A 24,181-nucleotide genomic window follows, 5' to 3' on the forward strand; every position below is an offset into this window, starting at 1 on the left:
ACTAAGTATGCATATTAAAAAATTAAATTGGAGCAAAGAACCGCTAAAGCAAGATCATTTAGGAAAACATATTCTGCCAGCTCTTTGATCTATATCCTTTGACAAGCCTCTAATCCTCACTGAGTCTCCATTCCTTCATGTCCAAATAGGTCTATAATACATGTTTGCTTTCTCTTAGGGCTGTTTGACTAGCAAATGAAAATGTTGTATCCGAAATTCCTTTTGCCTTCTTTGAAATCTTGATTCTTCCACTTAGGATCTCAGACAAGCTATGGTGAATAGTTTCACGGAAACTGCAACAACCTTAGCACAAACGGCATCTTTCTTCATTCATATGCAACTTTTCTTTCATTTTCTATCTGGGCATCTCTGAGATCACAACTAAGAAAAGAGCAGTAGCCCACTGTGACTCCTCCTTTGCACAATTGTGAAGTTCCAGGAAGTTAGTGCACATGCGGAACAATGATCAAGCAATGGGAGATAGAAACTGATGGTTAAATGCTTATCCCTGTTGATCAGATACTGGGCAGACAATTCTAAGAGTCGTTCTATACATTCCAAAAAAGATCCTGGCAGATTCATTCCTAGGTGACCATCATATAATCAATTTAAAAAACATGCACTTTTATGGGATTTTCTCTTTCCTTCTACCCACACCTGCTTCCTGGGTTCTTGTGCCAAATAAATGCCTGCACCCATGTACTTGTCTTTAATTCTGATTTTGGGGGGAATCAGGCTAAGACTAAGAATATACATGTTTGCTTCACCCTGCTCAGGAATTTGAAATAGTAATGGTTATGCTTTATTAATTGATTTACTTGCTCATTTCCTTGGTACTTTATTATTTGCTAAAACACTTGATCTGTGAAGTCTAAAAATATTTTTTTTATTTAACCACATTTTTGCATGTTAAATATGAAAGACTTTATTTCTGATATCAAAGGTGTGTGTCGCTCCTAGCTTGATCCAGGTTGCACCTTAGAGAAACCAGTCACTCCCCACCTAGTGCCACTGTGCCTGTCTTCACACACATGTACAGTAAAGGTTAAGGGATTCCTCACATGAGGAAGGCAGGAATTCTGGTACTTTTACCACCTACAAGGAGCACAGCTTCTGCCCTGGTAGCTGTTTACCCCTCATTTTTTCTCTTAACTGAAGATCCCTAATCAGATATTAGACACTTTTAAAAAGTGTCTATGTGTACAACTCATCTTTTAAAATATATTGTACTGTTGCTGCCAGCATTCCTAGTCTATATACCCATTTTTTTTCCTTACTCAGTAGAGGCTCATGTCCCATACTTTGAGGAATGTCTTATTGTTGTTGAGAAATGTCTGTACATACAAATAGGGATTTTCAGAAAATGCCAACTTCAATCAGGAATCTATCCAATGCCAACACAAACTTGCTCAAATGTATCAAATTGTAAATTCCTAACATCCTTTGTGCAGTTATATTGATTTTAACCTCCCAAATTATTGAACACAAAACACAAGTAAAAAGATTAAAAAAATAAGGCAAACAATATATTTCATTGCAACATTACATAAATTTATTAGTTTGAAATTTTAATTTGCAACTATTCTTGGAGGGAACTCTGATAGCATAGATTCTATCAACAGTCGAGTTATTAGACTTAATTATTAATTACTCATAAATTTCAGAATCGATGGAAGTTGTATGACAGCCAGTACTTCAATGCTTGATTGGCAGAGACTAGTCACTATTCTGGAGAAGAGAGAAAGTAAGGATAGCGGTAACTGTTGACAATGGAAAGAATGGCTGCTATGAATATAGAATTTGACCTCAATAGACAAAAGAATCCAGACTTAGAAAATTGATTGATAGAAGCCCCATCCACAGGTTGGTCTGCCACAAGAAGACTAGCAGGTCCTAGAAGCAAAGTAAGGTGGGCAGTAAAAACCGCATCTATATCCCAGGAGAGGGAAACTGCGGATTCCACAACCCAGTGATCTGAAACCACTGGTTCCACAGCCCAGTGAGAAGCAGCTTCTTGATCCATAACCTAGGGAGCAGGTGCTCCTTGTGCCACAGTCCAGTGTTGTATAAGTCGGCTGGCAGGGACTGCAGAGGATAGAGGTCCTGGGGCGGTAGCAGGATGTCTGGCAGGGGTTGGACACCACACAGGACGTCTGGCAGCTGCTGGGCTTGTAACAGGTCTCCTGACAGCCCCTGTAGAGAGAGGAGCCCAGTGGGCAGGTGCTGGGAGAGCAGAGGTCAGTGCTGTAGACCAGGTTGCTTGGGCAGGAGGAGATGCAGGAGGAGCCTGGGTACCGCAGGGGGCTCCCAAGAGAGCAGGAGGAGAAGTTTCCAGGGCAGCAGTTGGTGTACATGTTGATGGAAGAAGTGAATTCAGCTCAGTTGAAGAGAGAAGATCTGTGTTTTAATGTTACCTTCTGGACTGGGGCTTTTATATGCTCTCACCACTAGGTGTGGCTCAGTACAGGGTCATGGTTCTTAATTTGGACTCATTCATTTGCATATGTGTAACTCAACAAACTCTCTAATTGCATTTGTGTTTAAGTAGATTTTCCACATACCTTGTTTATTGGTGTTATAATTTTGTTGTGACAGTGCAAAGCCAAAGAACTACATTTTTCATTAAATAATGACTTTTTTACATGAATGACCCTCCATCCTGTCCTGCTGTTACACAGTGCTTCTTACATCCAGGGTGTGGACAGCAATACTAGCTAAAGCAAGGAGACTGAGAGAGGACTAGAAACAGGTAGAGAACTTGCCATGTATTTGAAGACAAGGTGACCAAAAAGGGCCCAATTGCAATAGAGTCTCAGGAATGATTTTCCTGGGACTATCTGCCAAATAGTCTGCCATTTGTGATAAGGGGTGGAATCATTTAAATGAAGAACACAGAGAAGACCCACAACTTTCAGACATCTCTCCTGTTCCCCACTTAATCTACGGTTTGTTTCATCCTACTGTCTTTATAATCAAAACCTTTGAAAAGTAGAATATTTTATGAAGTTCAATTTGTTGGCTTATATATTCTCAGTCTTTAAATACCCAAGGGTCAGTCCTCATAGAATATCTCTAGTTTTCTACCACCAAGCTTTGAATATCTTTCTAATACTTCTAGCGCTAGGTACCACCCTGCATTTTCCTTCCTAAATATAAAGATCCTGCATTTCTGAGTCTTTTCCTCTGCAGGAAGGACATTTTACTTCTTATGGGGAGTCTCTAAGGAACCTGGAGCCATAGGTCACACAATTCTCCTTCTATGATGGCTGATGTTTTCATATCACTCTTCCTGATTTCCTCTTCTAAATTCCAGAAATTCTCTCTGTCTCCCTCTCTTTCTCAATTTCTTTTGAAAATTTTTCCCCATTTAAATTTGATTTTGTTTTTCACTTTCCTTTGATTTTGATTAGTTTTGTTTATTGGGTTTCTTTTTTTTTTTTTTTTTTTTTTTTTGTCTTTTTTTTCACCCTGCTGAACTATGGCTTCACTTTTGGCTAAAAACAAAAGAAAAAAAAGGTGGATGTATTTTATTTAGGAATAAGAAAGATAATTGTTAATTAATTTTTTTTTTCTTTTTTAATACTATTATTGAACTCTATGAGAGATGAAAAAAATCTTGTATTTTCTCAATTATAATGTATTTCAATTTTTTAAATAACACTATGTGGAACTTCTAAAATTAAGATGAATAAGGAAACAAAGTAAATGGAGCCAATTCAATAGGCTGTTTGGTGAGGCTTTTATTTTCTGTTACTTAAAACCAGAATTAACTTCTCCTTACTTTGTGACCCAGTAGGTATGGCAAGTGTCTGATCAAACAATACTGTGGACACTATCCCTTCCCTATTTATTCTGTTTTCAGGCAAAGTTCTTCATAATTACCATTATGACAAAACTTAAGTGGTAAAAGAGAGGCAGAATTTCTTAGACTAATCTGGGAACTTAAGCAACTACAGACTCGTGGTTAAGATTCTGCTCTGAACCAGTTAACTTGTAGAGAGATATTTCTCTCCCTTTGCATTTAAACTACTATACCTTCATCCACTTTAAGTTGATATAAATTTAAGAGGAGTTTGTGAACTCATCAACATTTGATTAAAATAAGACAAAAGTTATTTGATTGTTTCTGTATAATTTAGAACTTTTCATTATTTTGTTGTTGTTTTGTAATTGAGTTATTTATCAAGGATTCAGAATTGGGATGTTTCACATGAAACTTATGACTGGGCAATGCATCCACTGACTTCTGATCTTTGGTAATGGACTTCTACCTCTGGGCCATTATATAATCAGATGGTCTTTGAAGTATGTTTCTAACAGAATCTTATCTCTAGTTTGCAGTTACAGTTTTAATACCCACTTATTTCTTTCCTAGAAATTACTACTCAACTTATCCCTAACATGCCAGGGATGTCACTTTTAGAACCTGAATAAGTAAAATCCAATCCCTTATCTTTTTTAGTATACATTACTAATCACTAACCACAAACTATTCTTTGCTATTATCCAACATATATTTGAGGGCTTTTCAATTCCATATTATGGAATTTTTTTTTTTCCAATACAGAAGGATGTCGTGGGTCTTTTTCTGGAATGTGCTACATGCCATATTAAAGCACCTTTATTCTTCTAATAATTCTAACATATTCTTAGTTTTTTTCTATGGTGATATTTGTATTAAAATTTTTCATGCTGGAAAAACATTGAAAGTTTCTACATAATCATAGTTAATGAAGTATCCAAGGATGTGGCATTGCTTTTCTATACCAGATCCAGAAAACAAGGGCTGAGAACAGGGACTCAAGTGCAAGTAGTGTATTCGTGCAGTGATCCCAGGAAATACCAGTCTGTGTGTAGGACAATGTGACAAGGAATAGAGGAATGCCAACAGAGGGTGCATTAAGCCAGGTTCCAGTGTAGACAACTGGAGCTCAATTCTAGTGGAAGATTCCTAATGCAGGAGCACAGCAAACTCTAGCATGGAAAAAAAGGCCTTAGGCTGAGTTTTACAGCTATCCTTAGTGATCAGCCTTCAGGAAGTGCAGTTGAATACCCAGGCATTAAAAACTCTGGGTTGACAGCTCTGCTGAGGGTGGGGTTTCAGTTTCAAAAGATTCAAAAAGTATGGTTGTTAATAAGGTGAAAGTCTGAATAGATGAAATAGGATGAGAAAAAAAAAAAAGATATGAAGGCATATGGTGAGTTCAGGTCCTATCGCAAAACTGAGTTGTACTTTAAAGAAGGTGCATGTGAAACAGAAATGGGAGGCAGGTTTAGAAGGACAGGCTCAGTACCCACAAAGCAGCATTTAGATGCCCTGAATTTGGTAGGTGTCGTCTACTACTATTTAAACTCTTTAGACATCTAGTCACCCGCACTGTAGTTGATCAACTATTGAATCACTTCTATATATTTTGACAGGAAAAGAAATTCTTCAAAATTATATAAAATTAGTGATTCAACACTGCTTAAAATTCTGGAACAATTCCTCCCACTGAAAACAAAGAAAATAAGCTTGTTAAAATACAAAAAATAATGTCTGTTTTGAAAACTTCTGAGAAAAACCAAAACATAACAGAGTTATAGCAATACTATATGGGTCATATTTGAAGTCAAGAGAAACCGTTCTGCTATTTTGTGTTGTTCTTCCCTAAAGTTTTATACTGATTTTGAAAGTGGTGAATAAGTGTCAGAGACAGTGGGAACAAAATTGGAATTCAGGACCTACTAAGGATTTGGGAGCCTCGGAAACATTCCACATTTTGGAGGGCCAATTCCTAGAAGTAAAACTGAATTGCTATAGAAATCCTTATAGGGAGTAAGGCTAGATTTGAAGCATCTCAATATGTGATCATAGCAAGTTGCCAGAAAAATAAGTCCATCCTATCGAGAGGAAGGTAAAATCACCCAGAGCCTTTTTATATGAAGTATCTAGTACACTCTTAAAAGGTGACAGGTTTATGAGAAGGTAAAACTGAAACACAAGGAAACACCACAAACTAGAATCAGACCCAGAGAGTCTAGATAATTGACATATGAAAAATCAAGAAACCAATGAAAAAAATTAATGACAGAAAGTAGGAAAGTACTATTTTCAAGAAATAATTATGTTTAAAGAACTAAAAATATTTTAGGAATTTTGGCACAAACCTGAAAACCATGTAAATGAATGTATTTGAAAGTTTATAAATTTAAATGTAATAACATGATTCAGAAACTCAGTTGATGGAATTAAGAGATTAGACAGTACTGAACACATAACTCAGTGATTGGAAAATGTGACAGAAGAAAATGTCCAAGATAAAAGACAGACAAAATTAAGAATGAAATACAAAAATAAGTATATAAAAGGCATATGGAACATAGTCAAAATATTCTTTTAATTAAATATAAGAAAGATAATGGGGAACATATGTGGGCAGAAACAAAATTTGAAGTGACTATGTTACTGAACAAAGGTGGTGGATTCTTTGCCCAATGCCCTCAAATAACCAATTCCTGACACACCAGGGTTTCAAATAGAGAAAGAGATTATTGCTAGGCACAAAGCAGGGATCAGATGGGCTCTATGACCAAAAGTCTGTCTCCACAAACTGCCATAATTGTAATAGTTTTATGGTATCAAAAGATGGGCTGGTTTTAGGATAATGAGCACAGTGACCCAGGTGATGCAGTTAGAGGTAATTGAATTATTGAGTATGTGCAGATTGCTTACATGCTTAGTCACAGAATGTATGTAAGAAAATGGCAGCCTTAATATGATAATTGGCATTATTTTTTGTATTATAAAGAGGCATAGGTCGCTTATAGGTTAAAGTCTAAGCTACTGCACATGTCAGGTGGGCTCATGTTTGTTAGATCCATCTTTGGTTATCAAGATAACTTTGGACATGAGGTGGGTGAGTTCTCGACTGCTCTAAGACACTTCATTAATAAATATTAGGGACTGTCTTTACTGATCATAAGATAGTAAAGTCAAAAAAAAACAGGTAAATGAATACAACTGAAGGTTAGTCACAAGTTTTTACAAGCACAAGGGCCGAACATAAAGGCTAAGCAACCATTATCAGAGATCAGGGCAGCTGAATTACAGTTCGGAGACTTGAGGTATTTCCCTCTGTCTACTCTAATACAAGAAAGTATAAAGAATATTTATATAATGCTTCAGTAATCAAACTTATCACATAAATCCTAACTTCTAGGTTACAACTATGGATAAGGGTATACTAAAGTGGATGACAGGTGTCAACTTACATGGGAATGACAAACAAACTGTAAGGATATATAGAAGCTGTGAACAACATGACTAAAAAAAATTGATTAATGAAATGATTAGAATATTGCACTCAAACACTTCAGAATATCCATTCTTTTTAAGTGTCCATGGAACATTTACTGAATTTGATCCTATGCTGAGACTAAGAACAAATTTCAAAAGAAGAGTACAGGTTGATTAACTTCCCAGATCATAGTGTTTTGAGCTGGAAAGAAACAGCAAAAAGAGCGACTACAAAATTAACTATGAAATCCTTAGGTATTTGGAAATTAAACACTATGCTTCTAAAACATCTGTGACCAAAGGAAAAAGCACAATGAAGATGTAAAATGTGTACAATTCAGCTGTTCTCAGGGAGAAAGTTATAGCTTTGGACAGATACATTTTAAAGGAATAAAGTCTGAAAATCATGTCCTAATGTCAATACAATGGAGTGACAATGGGGAAGAAAATTAACACAAATTAAGCAAAAAGAGTTAAGTGTTAGAGGTAAGAGTAGAAATTCTGATAGGAAACCAGATTTAAAATGTGAAGTCAATAAAGCCAGATAATCAGAATTCTTGGTAAAACATTGATTGACAATCTATAGAGAAACACAGGTGAGCAAGCAAAATTGAGCTCTGTAAGGTATTGTGTTAGTCCAGATGCATCAAGAAATAGACACCAAGATGAACTTAAGAGAAAAATGATTGCATTAGGAGAAGGGAAAGAGAGAGGGGGAAGGATGTGACTGAGACTGCTGTGCAGTATAAAGATGGTTTGTCATGTCTATGAGGAAACACTCCAACTAAAGATGGCAATTGAGGAGTGCCCTGTCTAACAGGAACTGGCTTCCATGGAATGTTTGCTCTGCTCCATCAGCACTGTGACTGCACTGGAAAGCATGGATTCAGCACAAATGCAGCATTAGGTGTCAGACCATACCAGGTACCACCCTTGGTCAATTAAGTCTCTTGCAGTTGGAGATCTGGGACGTGCATTCTCAGGACTGGCACATGTGAAGATGAAAACATGATTGGAACACAGCTGAGATCAGATATGTTCAATTGTCTCTTTCCTTCACCTCGGGAGTGTCAGGATCTTTGATGTTCTTCATAAGTGCCACAATTGGTATCCATTTATGATGATCTCAGGTCTGTCCTTTCCTGTAACCATGTCTTTAAATATTGGTCCAGAATTCTCTCAGATACTGCTCACTTCCAACCTTCAATTTGGCTTGGCTAATAGGTTTCCCTACCTATTGGACCTGAGACACTTGGTAACAGTGTGTAATGAATGAACAATTATTTGGAGAATGAGAAAGAATAGTGACAAGAAAAGTCAATCATTAGTATGTTCCTCATTAGAGTAGAAGTTGTGCCTGCAAAACATTGTGATTGAAGATGCTGAATCTCATTCCCCACACATTAATTAAGCATCTTCACCAGCATGGCCAGAAACAAGACAGCATGAAGCATACACCAAGAGGAAAAGTAGAGGCCTTCCTGGGCATGATGGGATGGACATTAGTGGAAAACAGAGCATTTCTGACATAAGAACAGTACATTAGCTTTGCTTTGCAATAGTAAAATTATAGACCCATTAATATAGTTCATGAGAAACTATACAAATGCAATTACAGAGATTATTGAGTTACACATATTTGAATGAAGGAGCACAAACATGGAAAGCTTGACTCCTTATGGTACCACACCTATTGCTGAGTGTATGTATAGCCCAGTCCAGATGATGACAATAACACTTAGAATCTTCTTACTGTAACTCAGCTGAAACTCACTTCTATCAAATTTCTTCCAATTGTTCCTCTGGAAACATCTCTTCTCACTCCCTTGGGGGTTGTCTGTTTTCTCAGCCTCTTCCTGTGTCTCCTCCTGCCCCAGCAACCTGGTCTACAGCATCGACCTCTGCTCTCCCAGCACCTGCTATGAGCCCAGCAGCTACCAGACATATAGTGTGGTGCCCTTGTCCATTCCAAATGTCTTGTTACCACCAGAGGAAGTCTACACTCTGCAGTTCCTGCCAAATGATTTATGCTAGGTTCTAAGCTTTGGTCTATTTGTCCTCAGAATTTGGTGGTGACTCCCCATATCTGGACTTCTTTCTATGCTGTGGTTTCCAATCTGTGGCTTGTGGCCAGCACATTATCATCCCTAATGGTAGATTCAGCTTCTGCTGCCCAGTGGACTTCTCTTCTAGAAGATGCCAATCTGTTTCTTAAACAACCAGCTTGTTCATCTGGCTTCTATTAATCATGAGTTTTATAATCCAGAAGTTTAAACAAAATAACTTCTACATCAAGAACTATATTATCTATTGATCTTATGTCTTATTATTAGCCTGCAAATTTGACTTTTGCTTTAAACCACCATAGGTTAGGTACAATTTGAATTGCAGTAACTAGAAAATGTTAATTAAAGAAAGTTGTTAACACTGCTTCCCACTCATTATACAAACATGCGATATTTAAGCATATTTCTTCTTAATGTATTTCCTAGACATTTCCCATAGGGCATTGTTTTTCCGTTTCAAAATTGAAAAAAAAAGTCATAACTTCAAATTCAAATACTTTACATGATGTGAGGACCCAGGGCATGGGGCCCCAGCCCCTCCTCCATTACTGAGATGCAGGCAGCTGCATACATGACCAGGCAACAGACCCTTCCCCCACTCAGGGGGAAAGCATTACAGCTTCCCTCTCCTAATCACTGCTAGTAACTGTGTTGGTTTGAAACTGTTACAGACCCCAAAGGAGCCATGATCTTTTAACCTGATCTTGTTGGGTAGAAACTTTTTGAATGTTGCCATGGAGTTGTGACCCACCCAACGAGAGTGAGACCTTTTGATGAGATCATTTCCATGGAGGTGTGAAATGTGCCCATCCAGGGTGGGTCTTGATTAGTTCACTGGAGGACTTCAGAGAGCTCAAGAGCTGACAAAGATACTGGCACTTGGAGACTCTTGGAGATGCAGACAGAAAGACGTTTGGAGATGCTAACCCAGAGTTTGCTCTGAAGAAGCTCAGAGAGGACCCCAGATGCTTAGAGAAAAATGCCCTGGGAGAATAAGCAAAGAGATGAACAGGAGCTGAGAGAGAGAAGCTAAAACAGACATCCAACACAGAAACATTTTTGAGAAAGCCATTTTGAAACACAACCCAGGAGAGAAGGACCAGCAGACACTAGCCACTGCCTTCCTACCTGACAAAGGGTATTCCAGATGCCATTGGCCATTCTTCAGAGAAGGTGTCATCTTGTTGATGCCTTGGAAACTTTTATTGCAAATATGTAACTTAATAAATCCCCTTTATAAAAGCCAATCCATTTCTGGTATTTTTCATGATGGCAGCTTTAGCAAACTGGAACAGTAACCAAATCTTGTGAGATGTTGTTGTAACCGTATCTCATGAGAAACTCAACTGTCATAAACCTTTATAAGCCTCCTCTCCTTGGTACTCCTCTCTCTGTGGAATGGCAGAATGCTGACTTCTCTCTCCTGATCTGCCGCCATTGGGAAAACTCATCTCCTATTCTATAAGTCCCTAATTAAACTCATGGGTAACTCCATGCCAGGCATGTTCTTTGGTCTTGGGGCTAATCTGGGTTGGAACATTTGGCTTGCCTACTGGGAGAAAATGGAACCACCATCCGTAACAGACATGATGAGTTCTGGGAAAGGGGACACACAAGGGGGAATACTGGGATGGCCTGAAACATCCATGTGGGGAGGGGTGGCAGCCCTCCTGGATGAGTAGGAAACACTGAGGGAGTATGGTGAAGCCCAGAACTACTAGGCTGGATTGCTGATTCTACCGCAGTAGGCACAGGATGTTTAGGATATCATAAGAAATGGGAGAGCTGTCAGGACACCATTGCAGTTGCGTGGCCTCTGTTAGGAGCTGTGGGCTCGAACACAGAAGTGGCCCTGGCAGTCAAAGCTGAGGTTCACTGCCTAGAAAGGGAACTTTAGTTAGAAACAGACATGCGGACAACTAAAGCAAATTTGAAGGATGCATTAAGGAGAGGCTACACCACATAGATAAAAGTTTAGAGAAATTAGCACATCAGTATGCTAGAGTGAGAGGGTATAAGCTGCCCAAAGGGCAAGTCAGGCATATTTTGACTTCTGTTAACTGGGATCCCAAAGTGTGGGAACCTGTTGATTTTTCTTCAGATGAGAATGGGATGAGCCCCCTTTGGACTGGGAATCTGAAATTCAGGAAAGTAAGAATGCTCATCCTCTGGTCCAACAAAAGACCAAATGGAGCAGATACAACACCCTGATCAACACTTGCTTTCACAGTACCAGCTGCCACTACGTGAACAAGATCACCTGATCAAAAGGTGCTGGTTACAATGTGGGATTATCTTGCCACTGAGTTTTGAGAAACTGGGAATCAATACAGACAAAAACCTAAATAAATTTTTACCAAATTTTCTGCTTTACCTCTTCGACACTGGTGCAGAAGGAATACTGCTTTAAGACACGAAATAAGCAAATTGGCCACTATTACCATTCATACTCCTGTCCACCACTGTATATATTCCTTAGCCATCAGCCCTGAGTCCAGCTCACTATTAAATTTTTTAGTGACTCAGTGTAAAGAAACTTGGCCCAATGTGGGGATGTGCCCCAGTTCACAACACAATGGAGAGTGCTTGATGAATTACAATATATACTAAGGGGGCTAGGTGCGAAACAGGCAGTTTATGCTGCTAACTTTGTGTAGCAAGATATGAAACTTTCACCAGGGGCATAAAAAATGCAATCTTACAAAGTGCCCCAAATCAATGGTACAGGACACTGGTGCCCATTCTTAGCACATTGGTGGGCCAACCCATCTCCAAGACTGCCCAAGTAGTAGCAGATCTAGGAGAATTTGAACATCAAAGGCAAAGCAGCTGGAGACAGAGTTTTGGGCCATGCCCCAAAAAATACATGATGTTCCAAACCATGTGTTGTGCAGACAGATGTGGACTGATGTAATAGCTGCAAGCACTAAAGACGATATTGATAGACAGCTGAACGCTCTGCTAGTAAGGTTATGGAATAAGTTACCAAAGGGACAGAGATACTCAACATTTAGAACCAGATCACCAGAGAGAGAAGTGATCTCTGGCTGAAAACCTTGGCCATTAGAGTATAAAGTGGACCCAGCTTCCCCTGCCAAGGAGGCATGGCAGACCCCTTTTCCCCCTCACACAGGGTAAAGGTCAAGGGTCACAAATAAAACCTATATACTGAGACACTGAGAATTAAAGGCCACATATTGACTTAACTATTTTCTGGTCCCCCACTAATGAATATAAAATTTCAGCACTAGTGAAAATTAGAGCAAAATGCACCCCCTTAAATGGAAAATAGCTATGGCCTGGAAGGCCTACATTATCCATTGCTGGGTACAGAAGACAAACAACAATTACAACAACAATTGCTAATGCAGATTGGTCAGCTACCACATCAAAAGTACAGTGAATATATCTTCTATTCCAGAATATATATTAGGAATTGATATTTTCAGAATATCACTCTACAAACTACTCTAGGTGAATTTCATCTCCAGTGCTGAGTGGTCAAAACCAACCAAAGAGGACATGCTAAGTGGTCACCGATAAAAGTACCCTCCTCAAGATGCAAAGTAGCAGTGCATCAATGTAAGTTGTCAGGGGGACATCAGGAAATCACTGCTACCATCAAGGAATTCGAGAGAGTGGGCATTACAATCCCCACTCACAGCCCATTTAATAGTCCAGTCTAGCCAGTATGAAAAAAAAAAAAAAAAGATGGAATGTGGCAAAAGACTATTGATTATAGAGAGTTTAACAAAATAACTCCTTTCTTTACAGCTATACAAAATATAGCTACTATCTTATAGGACATACGTATGCAATTAGGTCAATTTCATTTTGTGTTACACCTTGTTAGTGTTTTTTTGTTTGTTTGTTTGTTTGTTTGTTTGTATCTCCTTAGACCCCTCCAGCCAGCCTGCATTTACCCTCATGTGGGAAAGACAACAAGGGACATTTGCCATGCTGCCACAAGGGTATCTTCATCATCCCCCTATTTGCCATGGTTTGTGAGCTCAAGATTTAAAAAGGTGGAAACCTCTAACTTTCATTATACTGATGATATTATATTAACAGGTAACTCTTTTGCAGAACTGGAAAACACCACTAAGACTATTCCATTTGCTGTTGTTGATAAAGTGCAAAATTACCCCACTCCATGTATTCCTGAAAACAGCTCATGGCTTTCCTTGGTTTGTTGGGTTATTGGAGACCATTTATACCCCCATTTAGTCCAGATTCCAAAAACGTTTGTTTGTCCTAGTTAGGAAAAGAAAAATATGGAAATGGGATGTTCCACAGCATGCTGCTTTTGGAAAAAACCAAATGGGCTATTGCACAGGGTCAGGCTTTACAGGGGGGTTGACCCATATGTGCCTTGTGAATTAGGCATGGTCAGTACTGATATTAGCTTTGGGGTTGTGGCAAAGGCAACAGGTAAAACATGTTCCCATTGACTTTTGGTTTCAGCTATGGAAAGGAGCTGAACTGCAATATAGTCCCTTAGAATTTAACTGTGCACTGCCTATAATGCCCTGCTGCAAGTTAAATATGTGAAAAACTGGAGTGAGAATATCCAGGAGGAAGCAAATGTTAGTGGGATAAATATTGGTGAGGGTGCTGTTTCCCCCTAACTAGCAGTAAGAAATCAATGTAGTCTCCAAATGAAATCTCTCCCACATTCCAACATTTACTAGTAAGTATGTGTGTTGGTTTGGATACATTATGTCCCCCAAACACCATGTTCTTCAATGCAATCATTTGAGGGCAGACATATTAGTGTTGATTAGGTTGGAATCTTTGGATTAAGTTGTTTCCATGGAGATGTGACCCACCCAACTGTGGGTAATACCTTTGGTTAGATTATTTCCATGGAGGTGTGGCCCCACCCGTTCAGCATGGGTCTTGATTTAATCATTAGAGTTCTATGTAATATCTCAGACAGAAGAAGCTGCTACTGCAGCTGAGACAGATGTTTTGTTGACAGCCTTTGAAAGCAGACTTTTGCTGATGCTTTGGAAATGCTAACCCAGAGTTTGCTCCAGAGAAGCTAAGAGAGGACAAAATGCCCCAAAAGCAACAATTTGAAGAACACAATGGAGCTGGAACACAACCTGGGATCAGCAGACAGCGGACAGCAGTCATGTGCTTCCCAGCTAACAGGTTTTCCGGATGCCATTGGCCTTCCTTGGGTGATGGTATACTTGTGCTGATGCCTTAATTTGCACATTTTCAAGGCTTTCAGACTGAATTTGCAACCAAATAAACCCCCTTTATAAAAGCCAACCCATTTCTGATATTTCGCATAATGGCATCATTAGCAAACTGGAACAGTATATGATCAAGATGTTAGGATATAACAAATGATTATGATTACTAAATCATTACATAGATATTTCTTTTTACTCCCTCGTGTATTAGAATAGCTGAGGGAAATAACTGACATTACTGAAGTGTAATCCAACCACCTTGATCTTTGATAAGATTGTATAACTATAACCTTTATTTTATGATTGTAAAAACCTTGTGACTGACACCCACTTGACCACTCTTATCCCATTTTTCAAATTTGGAATCTTATGATCACTAAAGACAATCCCTAATGTTTACTACCGAAGGACCTTGAGTCATCCCAGAACTAACGGACATAGTACCGAAACTATTATCCTAGATGGAGCTGGATGTAACCATAATTGGTCCACCTGATATACACAATAGCTTAAATTTAATTATACATTACCTATCCCCCATTGTAATACTAAAAATCGCACATTAAGCTTGCCATTTTCTTATATACATTCTGGGTCTAAACATGTCATCAACCTGCACATGCTCAATAATTAGCTCATCTCTAACCTCATTATCTTGAGCGATTGTGCTTATTATCTTAAAACCTGCCCATCTTTTGATACTATATATAAAAAACTATCAAAATTACTGAAGTTTGGTGAGACCAGTTTTTAGACTTATAGGTCATCTGATCTCTTCCTTTGCTTAGCAATAAACTCTCCCCTTGAAGCCCTAGTTTCTCAGGAATTGATCATGTGAGTGCATCCGGCAGAGAACCCACCACTTCTGATCAGTATCAACTAGCCTGAACATTTTTTTCAAATGACCAGTTTTATAAATTTGATGAAAAAACATTTCTCTCTCTTTTTAAGCTGTTCACTTGATACCACATATATGTAAAAACAAACAAAAGCCCCCACAAAACTCAAAACCAAATAATCTCAACACAGCTCAAAGCAAACATTCCATTGTTAGAGATTTCAGCTAAATTTCCAGGCAGGTGAAGATCCTTGGATCAGCAATTGCCCCCCAAAGTCTTTATTTTTCAAATCAAAATCAATGTTACAAAAGTTACTAATGACATTTATCCTTACCCCCAGGACAATCACCTTTCCTGGTTTACTTCTGTTGTCTCAGAACCTGTCCCATTTGGCAATTGTCTCATATTTTTTCACTTTTTATTTATAAGCAGAAATATTTGTGCTTAAAATTAGCCATGACTGTTTTAGGAGACAACCACTTACTTTCCATGTAGTGGAATATAAGACAATATACCATGAACACACTTTCACTTTAATAGTTTATCCTACCCTTCCCCCTTCCTCCCTGGCACCCTTTGTAAACAAAACAGCATTAACACTCTCCTTTCAAGAACAGCATGGACAATGATTGCAGGAAAGCAAACTACCTTCAGATATAGGAGACTGGAAGTTCAACCAAACCAAATCTGGGTGTTGGGTCATTTGTTGTCCTAATCTAGCCAGCAGTATTATGGACTCTTGTACAACCTGCCAGATGATAAATCAATATTCACCAGGCCACCAGTAGGCAGGGTGAGTGGGAAATTTAAGAATTACTGTTTAATACTACATGAAATATGTGCATGAATTTGAGCATCAGAGTTTCTGCTTCAGAACATAAACAGAATTATCTGCTTGATATTGCCAGAGGTTTGACCACTTATTGAATTGTAAAAAGGTACAATTTTTTTTTTATTGTTAGGGGTAAACTGTTCTCTCTCAAATTTTGCTAAGTCCTTTCAGGAGCAATGAGCCAAAAAGCTAAGTTCATATTTAATGGAAAAAAAAAAATCAGTAATATATATCTATTACTGAATACTGATGGTGACTATATAATTTGTACAAAATTTGATGATATTTACTATACAACATGGGTGCCAGTGATATAACTAACCACATGAAAAGCAAAATAATAACTTTGCTAAAGAAGCATTAGTGTCTACTTTAAAATAGTCCAAATTTTAAGAAAATTTCTGGCAAAGATGATGATTTATCATTACTACTTGCACAAGACATGTTAAAATGTCACCCTGAAGGGAGGAGCTAAGATGGCGGCATAGAGAGGAGTGGAAGACTGTTAGTCCCCCCCTGGAACAATTCATAAATGATCAAAAAACTAGTAAATAACCTGGAATAACTGCGGGGAGACAAACATGACTGTCCACTCATCATCCACCAACCTGAATCGGGAGGAATGCCCGAGATCGCAGCATAAAATCTGTAAGTAAAAACTGCAGACCAGCACTGCAACCCAAGAGCTGAGAGCCCCTCCCTCATGGAAGCCTTGCAGTTCTAGAGAGAGCACTCTCTCAGCCCAGCTTCAACTGGGGTTTTAATGTTAACTGCTCAATACAGTAAATCCACAACAAGCAGACAGAGGCTTTTGGTGACAACTGACCTTGGGAGAGTCAGGGGACATATCTGTCTCAGGACGAGGAGCCCAGAGGATTGGGTGCTGTCTCTGGCTGACTGGTGAAACTGGAAGCTTTCTGTCCCTTTCTCTCTCTGTGGAGAAAGTCTCAGCCATTTTCAGCCTGTAGCACTTTGCAGTAAAGACAGCCTCAGCCATTTTAAAATCAAAACACTTTGATCAGCAGAGTCAGAGAAACAAAGAAATTATTGATATGTAGATGACCTCTCTGGAGGGAGCATAGCTTCCCAAGAGGAAAGGGAGGGGCCCAGCTCTACTGCCTGCCTTACTCCAGGAATCAGACCCCAAAGCCTGGGGGAGGAGAGCCATGGGCCACACCCCCTTACACCAGCCTGTGACAGGCTGACAGTGCATCTGCCAGGCAGAAAACCACAGGTGTATCAATCCTTTAAGAAAAACCATCAGGAAAACCAGATACTGAATATTTCCTCCTTCTGTGACCTGAGCCTGTTCTCATCTGGGAAAACCTAATTGGGGTGGCCTAGGAGGTCAGATGCCTAGACAACAGAAAACTACAACCTACACTAAGAAAAATGATGTTATGTTCCAGTCAAAGGAACAAGTGTACACTTCAACTGAGATACAGGAATTTAAACAACTAATGCTAAATCAATTCAAAAAGTTTAGAGAAGATTTCGCAAAAGAGATAGAGGCTGTAAAGAAAACACTGGGCATACATAAGGCAAAAATCAAAAGTTCAAAAAAACAATTAGCAGAATCTATGGAAATAAAAGGCATAACACAAGAGATGAAAGACACAATGGAAACATACAACAGCAGATCTCAAGAGGCAGAAGAAAACACTCAGGAACTGGAGAACAAAACACCTGAAAGCCTATACGCAAAGGAGCAGATGGAGAAAAGAATGAAAAAATATGAGCAACGTCTCTGGGAACTTAAAGATGAAACAAAGTACAAGAATCTACGCATCATTGGTGTCCCAGAAGGAGAAGAGAACGGAAAAGGGGTAGAGGCAATAATAGAGGAGATAATCAATGAAAATTTCCCATCTCTTATGAAAGACATAAAATTGCAGATTCAAGAAGCGCAGCATACTCCAAACAGAACAGATCTGAATAGGCCTATGCCAAGACACTTAATAATCACATTATCAAATGTCAAAGACAAAGTGAGAATCCTGAAAGCAGCAAGAAAAAAGCAATCCATCACATACAAAGGAAGATTAATAATAATATGTGTGGATCTCTTATCAGAAACCATGGAGGCAAGAAGGAAGTGGTATGATATATTTAAGACACTGAAAGAGAAAAACTGCCAACCAAAAATCCTATATCCAGCAAAGCTGTCCTTCAAATATGAGGGAGAGCTCAAAATATTTTCCGACAAACAATAAGAGACTTTGTGAACATGACACCTGCCCTACAGGAAATACTAAAGGGAGCACTATAAAGTGATAGGAGAAGACAGGAGTGTGTGGTTTGGAACACAATTTTGGAAGACGGTAGCACAGCAATGTAAGTACACTGAACAAAGATAACTATGAATACGGTTGAGAGAGGAAGGTTGGGAGCATGTGAGACACCAGAAGAAGGGAGGAAAGATACAGACTGGGACTGTGTAGCTTGGTGAAATCTAGACTGTTCAACAATTGTGATAAAAAGTACAAATATGTTATTTTACGAGGGAGAATAGGCAAATGTCAACCTTGCACGGTGTTAAAAATGGGGAGGCATTGGGGGACGGATGCAATCAGCATAAACTAGAGATTATAACTAACGGAATCATTGTATTATGCTTCCTTTAATGTAACAAAGGCAATATACCAAGGTAAATGCAGATAAGAGAGGGGGATGGGGAGGCGTGTTAGACACTTGACATTGATGGTGTTGTCTCACTCTTTACTCTACTTTGATTTAAGGTTATCTTCCCTTTTGCTGCTTCCTAGCTGTCATTTTTTTTCCTCTTTCTTTTTTCTTTTTCTTTTGCCTCTCTACTTTCTTTGACTCTCCCTCCTCCCTTGTGGAAGAAATGTAGATGCCCTTATATAGATAGTGGTGAAGGTGGTGAACACATAAATATGTGACCATACAGAGAACCATCGATTGTTTACTTAGGATGGAATATATGACATGTGAACATAACCATCTAAAAAAAAAATGGGTCGATGAAGAAACCTTGAGGGCAATATACTGAGTGAAATAAGCCACACACATAAGGACAAATATTGCAGGGTCTCACTGATAAGAACTAGTTATAATATGTAAACTCATAGACATGAAATATAAGGTACCAAAATATAGGATGAGGCTTAAGAATGGGGAGTGGTTGTTTAGTATGAGCAGAATGTTCGACTAGGATGAACTTAAATGTTTGAAAATGAACAGAGGTGTTGGTAGCAAGATGTGAGAATAACTAACAGTGCTGAATGGCACGTGAATGAGATGGAAAGGGGAAGCTCAGAGTCATATATGCCATCAGAAGGAAAATTGGAGGTCAAAAGATGGGAACGTATAAAACAGAATCCTATGGTGGGCAATGTCCATGATTCACTCAACAAATATTAGAAATCTCTTCCGTGAGCCAGAACAAATGTATCACAATACAACTAGAAGTTAATAATAGAGGGGCATATGTAGAAAAAATATATACCTATTGCAAACTATATACTACAGTTTGTAGTATTTCAACATTCTTTCATAAGCAGTAACAAATGTACTATACCAACACTACGAGTCAACAATTAAGGGGGTTGGTTAGGGATATGGGATGATTCGAGTTTTCTTTTCTTTTTTTTCTTTGTTTTCTTTTTTCATCTTTCACTGTATTTCTTGTCTGGAATAATGAAAAGTTTCTAAAAATTGAACAAATATTAAGTGTGGTGATGGATGCACAGCTGTATGAGTGTACCAGGGGCAACTGATTGTACACTTTGGATCTTTGGATAATTGTATGGTATCTGAACAATCCCAATAAAAATTAAAAAGGGAAATAAAATTGTATATATATATATATATATATATATATTTGCATGCTTAACAAATATATAGTATCATTTTTGCATATGATTGTATTTATATAAATATTTTTAAAGATTTACATAAATGTAAAAAAAAAAAAAGTCACCCTGATACAGCCATTTTCATTTTAGTCAAATACTATTGAAAACTATTTTAGCTCATGTTAAATCCCAAGGTCTTCATGCACATGCTAAAGAAATGAAGAGGAGGCTGATGAAGTGTCCCTCAGTTAGCAGAGGTGAAACTTCACAATGAATTAGATGGAGCCAGTTTGTGTCAGTATTGTCAAACGCACAAAAAAAAAAAAAAAAAAATGAATTAACTCCAATACTGGTTTGATTTCTACATCCAGTTGAAACAATGGAAGTAAATTTATTGAATGTTTGTAATTTTTTTTAAGAATTCTAATGTAAAAATTAAATTAAAAAGTTAATATTGAAGATAAACAACTATTTGTTGTTTCAGTAATAAAACATCAAAAAAATTGATGGTAATGGATAATATTCTGGTAATAAATAAAATAAGATTCCCATGATGCAGAAATAGTTTTATTTATTATAAACATGTAATTCGTAACTGTACCCAATCAAACTGGAATCATATTCCAGTCAAAATGGAAGCTGTAGCTTTAAAAGTCAAAAACATTTTTTAATGCCTAGAGTAAATTATTTTGGCAATCAGTGTTTTTCCTTACTTTGTTAATCTCCCCTTTCACTCCTTTCTGTTCTTTTATTAATCACACTGGGACCTTTATTGTGGATTTTAGGTCATTAATAGTCATTTTCCCCCGTTTCTTGCTGGGGTATATATTTTTCCATGTTAGATTCTTAATCTTTCTTCCACACCTAAAGTTCCTTCCACATTCTGTAATACTACTATCCTCTACTCAGGGACTTCACGATGCCATTCTGCAGGCTGCCTCCACTATTCTACCAGCAACTCACCAAAATTGGAAAGGAGTTTACAGGATTAAGGAGATGTCACACAAGTTTGGCAATGTCACTTTTTTTTTCTCTTTTTTCAGAGAGTCCCTTCCAAGAGTAAGAGTTATTTTTGAAGGGAGCTTAGAAGGAAGATGAGAAAACTATCAAGTTACATAACAATTTTCTTCATCTCCTTGGATTCTTTCTTAATTTTAATTTATTAACAAGAAGGTGATATTCCTAAATATTTTGGTGACTGGTGTTGATTTCATAATGTGTGGTTATGAAAGTGAGTCTCATGGATTCTTAACTGTTTTTATTTATACTGTTAGCTGAGGAGGAGATTGTCTTGTTACCTAACATCTTGAAGCCTAGTCCTGAAAAAGCTAAGAAACATTTATAATGATACTAAAAATAAACAACATAAAGCTTTTTTTCACAACACTCAGGATCTCTGCAAATTTCCTTGTGAATTGTCCATCATCAAATATTTTTCTATCAGTGTGTAGTTGGACATTATAGGCATATGCAATATTTTGTAAAGGAATGAGTTCACCATTTCTTATCTTTCTAAGCTTAAGCTATAATTTTTTTTTCCTTTGCACTTTATTGTATATACCACTCACGAGTCTAGAGCCAATAATGGTTTTCACCTGTTCAGATGAAGCAGTTTCCAAAGCAACAATGCTACTCTTTGGTTAAACTAACACTGCAAATTTAAAGTGACAGTGCAGTAAAGAACAACAAAGCAAGATCATTTAAGAGAACAGATTCTGCAGCTCTTTGATCTATATCCTTTAACAAGTCTCTAATTCTCATTGAGTCTCCATTTCTTCTTGTGTGAATATGTCTATAATACATAATGTTTGCTTTCTCACAAGGCTATTTGAGTAGCAAATGAAAATTTTGTATCAGAAATCCCTTTTGCCCTTTTTTAAATCTTGATTCTTCCACTTAGGACCACAGACAAGCTATGGTGAATAGTTTCATGGAGACTTCAACTTCCTTTGCACAAACAACATCTTCCCACAACCATAAACAACACTTCTTTCACTTTCTACCTGGGCATTTATGAGATCACAAGTAGGAAAACAGCAGTGGTCCACTGTGACTCCTCCTTTGCACAATTGTGAAGTCCCAGGAAATTAATACACATGTGGAAAAATATACAAGCAATGGGAGATAGAAACTGATGGTTAAATGCTTATATATGTTGATCAGATACCAGGAAGACAATTCTGATCATGTGCCACTAAACTGCCTGCAACCATGTACTTATTTTTAATTCTACTATTTGGTGTGTGTGTGGGGGGGTAGGGCACGGATCAGGCTAAGAATGTGTGCTCTGCCCTGCTCAGGAATTGAAGATGGTAATATTTTCTTAAATGTTATTTTTTTATTTGATTTATTATAGCATTCTACTTGCTGTTATCCTTAGTACTTTAATATTTCCTGAATTACTTAACTGGTAAAGGCTAAAAATAATATTATTTAACCCCACTTTTGTTGAGAAAAACTTGAAAGATATTATTTCTGATATCATAGGTGTGTGTTGCTGTTAGCTTTATCCAGATTGGAACTTCAAAAAAAATCAGGAGGGACTCTCAGAACTCCTGAACTCAGTCACTCCCTATCTAGAACTACTGGGATTGTCTTCACAATTATGCACACTGAAGGCTCAGGCATTCCTCACCAGGGTTATGCAGGGATTCTGGCACTTTTACAAACCTACAATGAGCAAAGCATCTGTCCTGGAAGTTTGGTTAAGCCTCATTTTCTCTCAAATGAAAATACACAATCAGATATTGCATATTTTTGAAAGTTTCTATGTGTACAACTTATCTTTTAAAGTATATTCCATTATTGTTGTCAGCATTTCTAGTATATATACCAATTTTTTTGTTTACCTTAATCAGTAGAAATGCATGACTCCTTTGAGACATGTCTCATTTCTGTTGAGAAATATCTGTACATACAAAACAGGGATTTCCAGAAAATGACCACTTCACCCATGAATCTATCCAATGTCACCAAAACATGCTCAAATGGATCAAATTGTAAGATCCCAACCTCCAGTTACAGGTACATTAACTTGATTGCAACCTGCCAACTCACTGAATGCAAAACACCAGCCAGTAAAGATTTCAAAAATAATAAGGCAAACAATATATTTCATTGCAAGGTTTAATATTTATTAGATTAGAATTTTAATTTTCAACTGATTTTGGAGGAAATTCCAATAGCTTACATTCTATCAACAGTGCAGTTCTTTGGGCTTAATTTTGGTTTATTCAATTTCATAGTGTGTCAGAGGTTGTCTGACAACCAGTGCCTCAATTCTTCACAAATTGATATCCTGAAGATGGTAGAAAATAAGGATAATGGTAACTGGTGTGAATGAAAAGAATGGCTGCGCTGGGTATAGATTTTGACATCAACAGTCAAAAGAATCTGGCACTTAGAAAGATGAAGGATAGAAGCCTGACCCACGTGTTGGTGTGTAAAAAGAAGACTGGCAGCTCCCAGAAGGAAAGTAGGATGGGCAGCGTAATCCAGATCGATATCCCAGGAAAGGGAAGCCACGGATTCCACAACCTAGTGATCTGAAACCAGTGACTCCGCAGCCCAGTGAGTACCAGCTTCTCGATCCATAGCCCAGGGGCCTTGAGTAAGTCGGCTGGCAGGGACTGCAGAGACTGGAGGTCCTGGGGCGGTAGCAGGATATCTGGCAGGGGCTGCACACCACGCAGGATGTCTGGCAGCTGCTGGGCTTGTAACAGGTCTCCTGACAGCCCCTGTAGAGAGAGGAGCCCAGTGGGCAGGTGCTGGGGGAGCAGAGGTCAGTGCTGTAGACCAGGTTGCTGGGGCAGGAGGAGACGCAGGAGGAGCCTGGGTACCGGAGGGGGCTCCCAAGAGAGCAGGAGGAGAAGTTTCCAGGGCAGCAGTCAGAATACATGTTGATGGGAGAAATGAGTTCAACTCAGTTGAAGAGAGAAGATCTGTGTTTCAATGTTACCTTCAGAACTGTGGCTTTTATATTCTCTCACCCATAGGTGTGGCACAGTACAGGGTCACGGTTCTTAACTTAGACTCACTCATTTACATACGTGTAACTCAACAATCTCTAATTGCAGTTGTGTTTAAACAGATTTTTCACATATTATGTTTATTGGTGTTATAATTGTGTTGTGACAGTGCAAA

General features: G+C 38.2%; 2 protein-coding genes across 2 annotated transcripts; both read right to left on the reverse strand.

The window, feature by feature from the left end:
- Positions 1–1,883: 1,883 nt before the first annotated feature.
- LOC119526137 (keratin-associated protein 13-1-like) lies at positions 1,884–2,354 on the reverse strand. The gene has a single exon (XM_037825070.1). The coding sequence runs from the start codon at positions 2,352–2,354 to the stop codon at positions 1,884–1,886; it is 471 nt and encodes a 156-aa protein (XP_037680998.1).
- A 21,084-nt stretch (positions 2,355–23,438) lies between these two features.
- On the reverse strand, positions 23,439–23,951 carry LOC119545249 (keratin-associated protein 13-1-like). Its single transcript, XM_037850796.1, has one exon. It carries the CDS (start codon positions 23,934–23,936, stop codon positions 23,439–23,441), a length of 498 nt encoding a protein of 165 aa, XP_037706724.1. The 5' UTR covers positions 23,937–23,951.
- Between the last annotated feature and the right edge of the window lie 230 nt (positions 23,952–24,181).

This window comes from Choloepus didactylus, chromosome 1, assembly GCF_015220235.1.
Source record: "Choloepus didactylus isolate mChoDid1 chromosome 1, mChoDid1.pri, whole genome shotgun sequence".
Lineage (NCBI taxonomy): Eukaryota > Metazoa > Chordata > Mammalia > Pilosa > Megalonychidae > Choloepus > Choloepus didactylus.